The 12,242-nt window shown below is 41.6% G+C and overlaps 1 protein-coding gene across 2 annotated transcripts in view; it reads left to right on the top strand.

The window, feature by feature from the left end:
* LOC110488623 (platelet-derived growth factor receptor beta) overlaps positions 1-11,906 on the top strand; it is a 59,467-nt gene extending 47,561 nt beyond the window's left edge. For both annotated transcript variants that reach the window (XM_021560909.2, XM_021560906.2), the window contains exons 18-23: positions 1,481-1,603; positions 1,805-1,916; positions 2,447-2,546; positions 2,662-2,767; positions 3,094-3,383; positions 10,002-11,906. In XM_021560909.2, the coding sequence (XP_021416584.2) occupies positions 1,481-1,603; positions 1,805-1,916; positions 2,447-2,546; positions 2,662-2,767; positions 3,094-3,383; positions 10,002-10,155 (885 nt within the window). In that variant the 3' untranslated portion in view covers positions 10,156-11,906. The remainder of the gene's footprint in view (positions 1-1,480; positions 1,604-1,804; positions 1,917-2,446; positions 2,547-2,661; positions 2,768-3,093; positions 3,384-10,001) is intronic.
* Positions 11,907-12,242: the final 336 nt, after the last annotated feature.

Below are 12,242 nucleotides of genomic sequence, written 5' to 3'. Positions count from 1 at the left end.
AGTAGAGATACCAGGTATGTTCTCTTGATGTGTGTGAATTGGACCATTTTCCTGTCCTGCTAAGCATTCAAAATGTAACTAGTACTTTTGGGTGTCAGGGAAAATGTATGGAGTAAAAAGTACATTATTTTCTTTAGGAATGTAATGAAGTAAAAGTAAAAGTTGTCAAAAATATAAATAGTAAAGTACAGATGCCCCCAAAAAATACTTAAGTAGTACTTTTAAAGTAGATTATACCACTGACCGGATCAGAATCAGAATCAGAATCCCGTTTATTGTCCTACAATAGGAACATCTTGGCCCAGCTCACACAGGAATACCTAAAACAAATATGAAAACACAGAAGAAACAAACAACAGTGTTGGTGATGCTTACAGAGGACTGGGTGTTATCTATTCTCACGGCCTGAGGTCTGCCACTTAAAGAGTTGTGAATCCAGCGAATGCTGAAACCCACAAACAGGATGTGTGCATAATTCCCCATTCCCTCCAGGTGTTCCAGGAGCCTGTGCAGGCTGCAGACCACTGTGTCATCCGTTCCTCTCCCTGCTTTGTAACAAACTGGTACTGATCAAGGGAGGAGTGAACGGTGGGTAGTAGTAGGATGTTAAGAACCAGTCTTTCCAAGAATTTCATGATCAGTGACTTGAGAGCAACATGCCGGTTGAACTCAGTCGACGTAGACATTTTAGGAATGGGCACGATGGTAGATGTTTTCCATAGGGTGGGGATTGTGCCAGTGGATAGCGGTAGGTGAAAGGCTATGGATGGGGCTGAGCTCAGCAGCTCAGGCTTTTAGGACTCGACACTTTATCCCGCCTGGCCTTGCACATACCGAAGCTTTCCGCTGGTATGCCGCCACCTCTTCACTGAAGAGTGGGCCATGGGAATCAGTAAAGTGGAGGGCATCCAGCAAGTTCTCACAGCTTCTGGATCATAGTGGGTATCAAAACGTGGGTATCAAATCATGAGAAGAAATTTCTTTGTACTCCCTGACGAAGGCCATGCAGCCGAAACTTTGTTTCTATTGAACATGCCATACAAATCAAGGCATTTTAATAATTAATTAAATGAAGAGTGCCTTGGTCCTCCTTGCGTTTTGAAAACCATTTTACCCCTTTCACCAAAGAGCACCTTCTGTCTACCAAAATCGACTATTGTGTACCTTAGCAGCGCTTCCCTTCCTCCTCTTTTTTTCTACTTGAGAAGAAGTTGTTGAGGTTGTTGGACAGGGCGAGTGGGTCATCATGGGCCGGTGGAGATGGTTTGTCAGAGTTGCCTGCCAACTTCCTGACTTTTTGAAAGACCTGCTTATTGTGGTATGGAATTTCATCAATGTTGTTGTTGGGTATTACAGTAAAGCTCATGAGGCATATATACGTCCTATGCTTCAAGAATCAACGGGTACATAATATATCACACATTTCCAAAAATAAATGTAGCAACTGCAGATTGCCCATTTAAAACCCTCTCCTCCTCAGTGTGTCCATCGTGACCTGGCCGCCAGGAACGTGTTGATCTGTGAGGGGAAACTGGTGAAGATCTGTGACTTTGGCCTAGCCAGAGACATCATGCACGATTCCAACTACATCTCCAAAGGCAGCGTGAGTGGCAGGCTCACTAAGGGTCACTCATACACATACACATTAAATAAGACAAAGTTTGAAAGTTAACATTAAAACACCATTTAAACACCATAAATTACAACTTTCTTCTGACTTAAATTGTAAGCCATAACTCCTGCTGTAACCTACCTTTAAGTACCTGGCTGATGCTAACGTTCTCTCTAATTCTGGCCCTCTCAGACATTCCTGCCCCTGAAGTGGATGGCCCCAGAGAGTATCTTCCATAACCTGTACACCACCCTGAGTGACGTGTGGTCCTATGGCATCTTGCTCTGGGAGATCTTCACCCTTGGTAGGTGGACGGAAAATGGAATCCATTCATTATTAACTGATAGTTCAAAGAGATTACTGTTTGATTAAATCGAAACAACCCATTAACTGGATTTCGTTCAGAAAGGCCAGTAGTAGCATGAGCGGTCTGATGACCTCGTTTATTTAAGGTATGTTAGTATAGAGGTTTCAAAAGGCTGTCAATGTCGGGTTTAAACAAACAGGCAATAAAGTTATCTTAAGAGGACAAGACAATCAGCATGTCTAATCCTGAATCTATTTAGGGTCAGATGAGGTTTTGTTGCTGTTAGCTACAGTCTGGGTTTATTATCAATTCATTTTGGGATTTTTACAAATGCTTTTGGAACGGCTGTGATAAGAAGAGTACTTATTGAGAAGTGGTTAATTTAGCGTGAAACAGCGTGAACAGTGTTTTTCGTAGGAAACCAAATATGTCATGATTCTTGTTTCATTCGAGATTTGAGAACTTTTGGACACTCCTGATTCAGCATGATCAGCCTTTAAATACTTGAATGGTTGATATTTTATCAGGAGGAACCCCTTACCCTGACCTTCCTATGAATGAGCTGTTTTACAGTGCCTTAAAGAGAGGCTATCGCATGGCCAAACCTAACCACGCCACAGACGAAGTGTAAGTCTCTACCATCACTCTCAAACTCCTCTCTCTAATCATGTCTTCTGTCAGTTCTTTTTTAGTGACAAGTTCAGTTAAAATGTTCAACTAAGGAAGTCATTCTGTCCTCCAGTTATGAAGTGATGCAGAAGTGCTGGGATGAGAAGCATGAGAAGAGGCCAGAGTTCTCCTTTCTGGTGCACACCATGGGGAACATGCTCACTGACAGCTATAAAAAGGTATCCTATTAATATAGGGTTTTTTCCCTTTACACATTGCATCTGAAGACCAACAGTATTTCCACATCCATCTATGAAAACGATCACATTTTTTGCTAAATGCAAAATGCATCATACGGGGATGATTTCTGTATTTTGTAAGTTACATATCTTAAAAACCTGATTGCTGACAAGTAAAACATTTTGGGACTATGTCAAGAATGGACGAATGAAACAAATACCAAAATATAGTTTTTGGGTGGGGTTTTCCTTTAAGTGTGTATTGACTATGGACAGATCTGACATTGATCACTGAGATGTATCTAATTGACTAATTATTGGTACAGAGATACTGCCAAGTCAACGACGAGTTCTTCAAGAGTGACCACCCGGCCGTGGTCAGAACCAAACCCAGGCTCTCCTCCCCCTTCCTCACCCCAGCCATCACCCCCTCCACCGCCCCTGACTCCCTCCAGGATCTCAACCCCTACCCCCTAACTGGAGACTTTAGACCGGAGGCAGATGAAGAGGAAGTGACTACCTCCTACAATGACTACATCATTCCCATCCCGGACCCCAAGCCTCAGGAGGAAGTCTTCTCCGAGGCCAACCGCATGCCAATGGAAAGCCCCGCGAGGTATGGCTGTCTAAAGTACTTCCTGACTACAAACACTGACTGACTGACTGCAAATGTGTGCCAAATGCTGAGCATGCAGGAAAGACAATGCATATTTACTCTAGAGGACCTTGTATAGTTACAACACCAACACACAGAGCCATACGTGGGATTTCAATAAAAATTGGTCTTATCTTACCATGTATACACTGTGTGTACTAAACATTAAGAATCCAATCAAAATCAAAGTTTATTTGTCACGTGCGCCAAATACATTTAAATGCTTACTTACAGGCTCTAACCAATAGTGCGGAGAAGGGGAAAAAAGTATGTGTGTGTGTGTGTGTGTGTGTGTATATAGGTAAGTAAAGAAATAAAACAACAGTAAAAATACATTTGAAAATAGAGTAGCAAGGCTATATACAGACACCGGTTAGTCAGGCTTATTGAGGTGGTATGTACATGTGGGTATGGTTAAAGTGACTATGCATATATGATGAACAGAGAGTAGCAGTAGCGTAAAAAGAGGGGTTGGCGGGTGGTGGGACATAATGCAGATAGCCCAGTTAGCCTATGTGCGGGAGCACTGGTTGGTCAGGCCAATTGAAATAGTATGCTCATGAATGTATAGTTAAAGTGACTATGCATATAAGATAAACAGAGAGTAGCAGCAGCGTAAAAGAGGGGTTGGGGGGCGGCACATAATGCAAATAGTCCAGGTAACCATTTGGTTACCTGTTCAGGAGTCTTATGGCTTGGGGGTAAAAACTGTTGAGAAGCCTTTTTGTCCTAGACTTGGCACTCAGGTACCTCTTGCCATGCGGTAGTAGAGAAAACAGTCTATGACTGTGGTGGCTGGGGTCTTTGACCATTTTCAGGGCCTTCCTCTGACACCGCCTGGTGTAGAGGTCCTGGATGGCAGGCAGCTTTGCCCCAGTGATGTACTGGGCCGTACGCACTACCCTTTGAAGTGCCTTGCGGTCGGAGGCTGAGCAATTGTCATACCAGGCAGTGATGCAACCGGTCAGGCTGCTCTCTATGTTGCAGCTGTAGAACCTTTTGAGGATCTCAGGACCCATGCCAAATCTTTTTAGTCTCTTGAGGGGGAATAGGTTTTGTTGTGCCCTCTTCACGACTGTCTCGGTGTGTTTGGACCATTCTAGTTTGTTGTTGATGTGGACACCAAGGAATTTGAAGCTCTCAACCTGCTCCACTACAGCCCCGTCGATGAGAATGGGGGCGTGCTCGGTGCTCCTTTTCCTGTAACTCCACAATTATCTCCTTGGTCTTGGTTACATTGAGGGATAGGTTGTTGTTCTGGCACCACCCGGCCAGGTCTCTGACCTCCTCCCTATAGGCTGTCTCATCGTTGTCGGTGATCAGGCCTACCACTGTTGTCATCAGCAAACTTAATGATGGTGTTGGAGTCGTACCTGGCCATGCAGTTGTGGGTGAACAGGGAATACAGGAGGGGTCTGAGCACACACCCCTGGGGAGCTCTAATGTTGATAATCAGCGCGGCAGATGTGTTGCTACCTACCCTCACCACCTGGGGGCAGCCCGTCAGGATGTCCAGGATCCAGTTGCAGAGGGAGGTGTTTAGTCCCAGGATCCTTAGCATAGTAATGAGCTTTGAGGGTACTATGGTGTTGAACGCTGAGCTGTTGTCAATGAATAGCATTCTTACATAGGTGGTCCGTTTGTCCAGGTGGGAAAGGGCAGTGTGGAGTGGGATGGAGATTGCATCATCTGTGGCTCTGTTTGGGCGGTATGCAAATTATGGTGGGTCTAGGGTTTCTGGGATAATGGTGTTGATGTAAGCCATTACCAGCCTTTTAAAGCACTTCATGGCTACGGACGTGAGTGCCATGGGTCTGTAGTCATTTAGGCAGGTTGCCTTTGTTTACTTGGGCACTGGGACTATGGTGGTCTGCTTGAAGCATGTTGGTATTAACGATTCAATCAGGGACATGTTGAAAATGTCAGTGAAGACACCTGCCAGTTGGTCAGCACATACCCGGAGCACACGTTCTGGTAATACATCTGGCCCCGCAGCCTTGTGAATGTTGACCTGTTTAAAGTTCTTACTCACGTCGGCTACGGAGAGCGTGATCACACAGTCGTCCGGAACAGCTGATGCTCTCATGCATGCCTCAGTGTTGCTTGTCTAATATTGAGATGCACCCTGCACCCCCTATTTTTCCTTAGAACAGCCTCAATTCGTTGGGGCATGAACTCTACAAGGTGTCAAAAGCATTCCACACGGATGCTGGCCCATGTTGACTCCATTGCTTCCTACAGTTGTGTCAAGTTGGCTGGATGTCCTTTGGGTGGTGGACCATTCTTGATACACACAGAAAACTGTTGAGGGTGAAAAATCCAGCAGCGTTGACACAACCTGGTGCACCTGGCACATACTACCATACTCCATTCAAAGACACTGTCTTGCCCATTCACCCTCTTAATGTAAGGTGACCAGATTTCTGAAATTAAAACCGGGGACCTTTCCAGTTTGGCGGTAAATATATCATTAAAATATCCAATGTTATTATCTATGAAATAATAAAGGGGGACAATTCCGGTTACATGTATTTAGTCTAACAGGTACACTGTGATAGAGAAAACAACTATACTACAGAAACACTACAGATGAGACAGGACTGTCCAATCTGAACAGCCATTCAGTGGTCCTGGTAGTCTGGGTAGAATAAGAGCAGAAGAGAATATGAGCAAAACTGAAAAAAACAGACAATAGTCTATGTGAAATACTTAACAACATAATAAAGAAATAAGACGGTGATGAGGTTGGTAACTACATAATATACTTATACCAATCTAATCTGTGTATTTCTCAGAAGAATGTATCTTCTTCAGGATTGCTCTGTCTTTGGCCAGCTTCTCCATGAACTCCTGGCAGGGGAGGTTGAAGTTTGTCTTCACAATAAGCATGGCCTTGATGGTAGAAACAGTGAACCAATTTCTTGCTGCTGTCCATATATCATTCATTTGGGAGAACACTCTCTCGACTGGTGCATTACTTCCAGGTAAGCACATGATAACAGATGCTAATCTAGCCACGTTAGTGTGTGGGATGTCGTTCTCTTCGAAGTGGGTAATCACCGTGCTCCATCTCTGACTAAGCGGTGTCTCAGATGTTTTCCATTCTTCAAGCGATCCCCCCTTTAGGAACTCTTGCAGGCCAGTAACCTCATCAAACAATGCATCCTCATTGATGGTCACATTGGGGCATTTTTCCTGCAGTGTGCCTGCTGCCTTCTGGATCTCTTCACGCTGAGGTTGCCTTTTTAAAAGGAGACCATGTAAATATTTTAGATTATCTGTGTGCTTCCCCCATGCTTGCAAGTAGTTCACAGCCGTAGTGAAGAATGATTGGGATGTTTTGAGAAAGTTCTCTTTAGACATTGCTCCATTTTCCTCTAGCTCTCTCAGAAGTCCTCTGACCAAAACTGGAATGAAGTTGTCTTCACACCTTGTAGTCAATTTTGCCTCAACGTTTCTCAGAATTGCAGATGACTCCACAAAACAGCAGTCCTGGCCTTCAAGCATCTTGATCTTGTCACTGAATACGGTCAGGTTTCCATGGACTAAGGCCAGCCAAAGTTCAATCAGTGGATCTTCAAACATTGTTCACAGGACAACAAGGCATTTGTCTTCAGAAGAAAAAAGGATTTCAATGGCACATACATTTTCAGCACTCTTTCTAGAGCAGGGAGCATGGACAGCCAGTAAACATTGCTGTGTCCTAAAATGTTATGGTACTCCTGGCCAACAAACTTACGAAAGCTCTTCAGTCTTTCTACTCTGACGGTGAAAATATGAAAATATGAAAATATCTTTGTGAGCAGGTACTCAACATCAAGGGGAATCATATCCAAAGCTGTTTTGGCCTTGTTTGGTCTGTTTTGGCCATGTTTGGTCTGTTTTGGCCGTCCCACTGCAGAGCATTTTTAACTTCGGTATGGACACAGCCTATTCAGTCCACCAAAATTGTTATTTGTGTTGTCGGCAGAGAATGCCACGACTTTGTTTTCCAGGTTACATTTTTGGATGACCACCAGGACCTCAGCTGCAATTTCCTCTGCTGTTTCTCCTTTCAATTCAACAAAATCGAGCTGTTTTGTTTCCACGGATGTGTTGCCATCATATATCTTACAATATCTGACTACTATTGGCAGCAGCTTTACATGTCCATGATTGGACGCATCAATGGACAGGGACACAAATTCAACCTGGTCTAGGTCCTCTGTTACCAAAGTAGTTGCCCATGGTGCTAAAACATTACTCACTATGGCTTCACATTTTGTCCTAGCACATGTAAACTTCAGCTTATAAAGCTTCCATGTCAGTTGTGCTGTGCAGTCCATAGATCAGTAACTATGATTGTGTCGCATAGTGTGGTATGCAAAGACACCCTCCTGCACAGCTAAACCATATTCTTCTTGGGAAGGCTCTACCTTCTTGAAGAATGTGGTGACAGAGGGCAAACCAACACGGGCAATCAGAGAGGCTTTATGCTTTTTCTTCTGTTGATGTTCTACCACTGCCGTTCTTCCCCCGCTCCCAATTGAAAAAGACGAATTACAAAGGGTGCAGTTAACCATTCTATCGTCTTGACCGGAGTGTATAAATAGAAATTCTCTCATCGTGTTGTCATCAAAATGGCATTTCCGTTTCTTGGAAAGAGCCCTTGTACCTCCTCTGTCTGTTCTTCTTCACTCTCCTTGTGTCACTCTTCTTACTCTCTTAATTTTTTCTTCTCCTCCAATCTTTCTCCTCCTCTTTTCTTCACTCGTCTTCCTGCTTTTTCTTCCTTTCCTTCTATTTACCTTTCCACCTCACTCTTCTACACTCTCCTCACTTCATTCTTTTTACTCCCTTAATTTTCCCTTCTCCTTCCTCTCCAATCTTTAATCATAAATAGTACACTATTAGATAAAATACTTTGGTTAACAGATTCCCATTGCTTGCCTCATTTTTGTATTTTCTCTCAAAAACATTGTTTGTAATAATAAATTAGCAAGCTCTGTAATCATATCTTTACCTTTCCTCCTCTCTCTTTCATTCTTCTTCCTCTTCAGTCTTCCTCCTCTCCACTCTAACAGAAAACATTATACTAATGTTATTGTCACGCCCTGACCTTAGTTATCTTTGTTTTCTTCATATTTTTGGTTAGGTCAGGGTGTGACATGGGTGATTATATGTTTTTGGCCTGTCTAGGGGTTTTGTATGTTTATGGGGTTGGTACCCAGTCTAGGGGTTTTTGTATGTCTATGGTTGCCTAGATTGGCTCTCAATTAGAGGCAGCTGTGTATCGTTGTCTCTGATTGGGAACCATATTTAGGCAGCCATATGCTTTGGGTATTTTGTGGGTGATTGTTTCCTGTGTCAGTGTTTGTGCCACACGGGACTGTTTCGTTTATATTCACTTTGTTATTTTGTATTCTGTCGTGTTCAGTTTATACTATTAAAACATGGACACTTACCACACTGCGTATTGGTCCTTGCTACTCCTCTTCAGACGAAGAGGATATCTGTGACAGTTATCCATAAAAATGTCCAAATATATTTTCACCCTACTAATGCCAAACCATTCAATTTGTAATCTACAAGTAAATATTCTCATAATTGTACATTAATTTAATAATCATATTTTCAAAATAGCCCGTCCACTGCATGAATGTTTTTTAACCTAGCTACCATGGCAGTAGCTAGCTAACCTAGCTAGATAACTTAGCCGACATAGCTAATGTTAGCTAGCATAACCTATTTAAAACCTTATAAAGCAGATCATCTATCTATATAATAAATTGTGACATTATAACATCATTAGATAGTATCTCAAACAATTGTAACTTACCTGGCTTGAAAATACGTTTGTGGTGATGTCACTTGACACGTTCTAGCTTCTGGCTGAGTTTTCCACAGCTTTTTTCTCTAAAACTAGCATGAGCAAGTAGTTAGTAGAAGAAGAACTGTGAATGAAGCTGATATTGCGAGCAGCCCCCTCTGCTGGACAAAACAAGCACAAAGCGATTGAGACATTAACCGGTAGTCTCTGCTGCCCGGTCTTTCTTTCCACGTAAAATATTATTTCACTTTGCAGTCTGTTTTTAAAGCACAGTTAAAAACGGGGACATTTCTGGGGACAGTTCCAGCCGGGGACAGGCCACCAAAAACGGGGACTGTCCCCAATGAACGGGGACGCCTGGTCACCCTATCTTAATGGCTCGCATACACAATCCATGTCTCAATTGTCTCAAGGCTTCAAAATCCTTATTTTACCTGTCTCCTGCCCTTCATCTACACTGATTGAAGTAGATTTAACAGGCAACATTAATAAGAGATCATAGCTTTCACCTGGATTCACCTGGTCAGTCTGTCATGGAAAGAGCAGGTGCTCATAATGCTTGGTACACTCAGTGTTACATTTTGAGGATTTTGTAAGACATTTAAACTGAAACCTTAGACAAGCCAAGCTGGCAGAAATATGATAGTTTAGGTTTTACATTGTTTTGATTTGTGGCGCAACGCTGTATAGTTTTCACCTGAAATGGGACGTAAAATCGTAATATCCCACGTTTGTTTGTAAAGGAACATGTGTGTTGTTATTCCCTGTAGCTCTCTGGCTCTGGAGGATGACGAGGCTGATTCCATCTCCCAGGAGACAGCCGAGGCAGACACCATTCCAGAAGAGGAGGATCTCCATGCCAACCAGGCTCTGATTCCACTGGAATCTTCTGGAACACCGGAAGTGGAAGACAGCTTCCTGTAGAGATTTAAGAAACTTGGTGAATGTATAGCAACATTCCTGAATAGTTTTAGTGCGGGGATGGGAAACTTTGATGGGGGTTGGGGCCACATATTGTTTTTTACTTATCATGAGGTTCCGCAGTGGCTCGCGGGTCTGCGTACACACATCCCTACCCACAAATGCAGTCAGAGCCGGCACTAGTTAATTTCCTTCTGCCAGTTGGCCATCCCTGCTTTAGTGGATTAAGACAACATGTTGCGATTTCAGTGAGGAGCTAACCCTAACAACATAAGCAATTCCCACTGCTTTAAGCAAATATTTCACAACTGGTACTTTCAAAATAATTCTGTGCTGAAAATCAATTGAAAATCAATAATTACAATGAGAGAGTGACATATATTTAATTAATGATGATTGTTGATTGATGATGATTTTAATAAATCTAATCAATGCAAAATACTCCATATTGAAGAGAGGGACCATTTTTCAAGCCTTCACATAATAATGAAGATGAAAAAATACCAGTATCACATAAGAATACAAATGTACATCAGGAAATTCATGATTTTAAAATACACTTGTAGTATGGTCACTATTGCAGTGTTTCTATGGGGATTTGTCTTGTCATTTTTCCTGATACATGTTTTGTATTTTTATATTACAAAGATGAAAACATTTTCTTTTACCCCTAAAAGTGGAGCATGTACTGTTACATTTTGCTTGTGTGAAAAAGTTCATATTTTTAGATGGGTAGGCTACTTTAGTTAGTAAAAACAATCAGAAACACATCATCTTATGGCATCTATACTTCTCAACATCAATGGGATATGACATTCTAGTTGCACTGAGGTATATTTTCTTTGTTTTTACAAATGTGTACTTTCTATTTCAAGTTATTTTGCGGGAATATAATTAACTTAGAGAAAAGATTCATGCATTTGGCCTTAATTAAGCAGAATAGGGTACATTCAGTAAAGGTTATGTGTCAAATATAATTTTATGTTGTCTTGAGTTTTATAGAGATTTTTTTAAACGTTTTATATAGCATTTTGTTTAAACAATTCTGTATACATTTTGCACTTTACAATGTTTAGGGAAACATGAACATTTCCAAGAAAGAGATTTAGGTTCAGTACATACTGTAAGAGATTGAATGATGTCTGAGAGGTATGAACAAACGTTATGTTTTTACACGGAGGTACTGACTGAATGAGAAGTGATCTGAGCATATCACTGCCTTTGCACACCTGGTACAAGATTAGTACGTTGTTGTGTACTGTGCCCATGACTGATCTAATATCTTTGAAGTGCTTTTGTATTGTATGAAGTTCTATGAAAAATACAAATAGTAGGTCCAATGTTAAAATAAGCTTCTCTTTGGTAGGAGATCTTTTTTAGAAATGTGGGTATCGAGATTTTAATCTATATTATTGAAACAATGAAATGATACCTGAGAGAAGTCACTTATTTTCTTGTAACTTGCTTAGAGTCCACTCACAGAGGTTGACCTATGGTTAGATACACTACCAGTGAAATATAAATATGCTTATTTGTATACATTTGTCACATGATGTAGGAACACGGAATGCAGAACACGCAGGAATGCAGAACACACACACTACATAATGTAGAATATTCACCACACACACGCTATGGTACCAAAGCTTTTCTGTATGTTTACAAATGTATTTTTATATGCAGTATTTTGTATGTTAATTAAAAGTGATTATGTGAAAATAAAAGTTGAATATATGAATATATAACACAAGAAATGTGTTCTGCATTTTATATTAGTTCAATGACTTGCAGCATTCTACTATTTTCCCAAAACGGAAAATAATCCATTGTTTTTTAGCTCTCTAATTTTCAACACTAACATCTGTTTCTACATTGTCTTGTATTTTAATGCCTTGGCTTTATCCATTCAATGTCGAAGAGATAATAAATGGCCCCTGATTAATTGACCATAAGAGAGATATCCCCAAAAAATCCATTGGGACTTTCCCAAGCCCAGCTAGACTTAGTTCAATCAAAGCCTCTCTTTTCAGCCCTCAGCACAAGCAAACTCAAAACTCAGCCGATCATCTACCGTGTCGATCATGGGTTCT

Source organism: Oncorhynchus mykiss, chromosome 14, assembly GCF_013265735.2.
Source record: "Oncorhynchus mykiss isolate Arlee chromosome 14, USDA_OmykA_1.1, whole genome shotgun sequence".
NCBI classification, from domain to species: Eukaryota; Metazoa; Chordata; class Actinopteri; order Salmoniformes; family Salmonidae; genus Oncorhynchus; species Oncorhynchus mykiss.
Note: the sequence above shows the minus strand (reverse complement) of the source record. Positions and strands in the feature narration are given on the sequence as shown.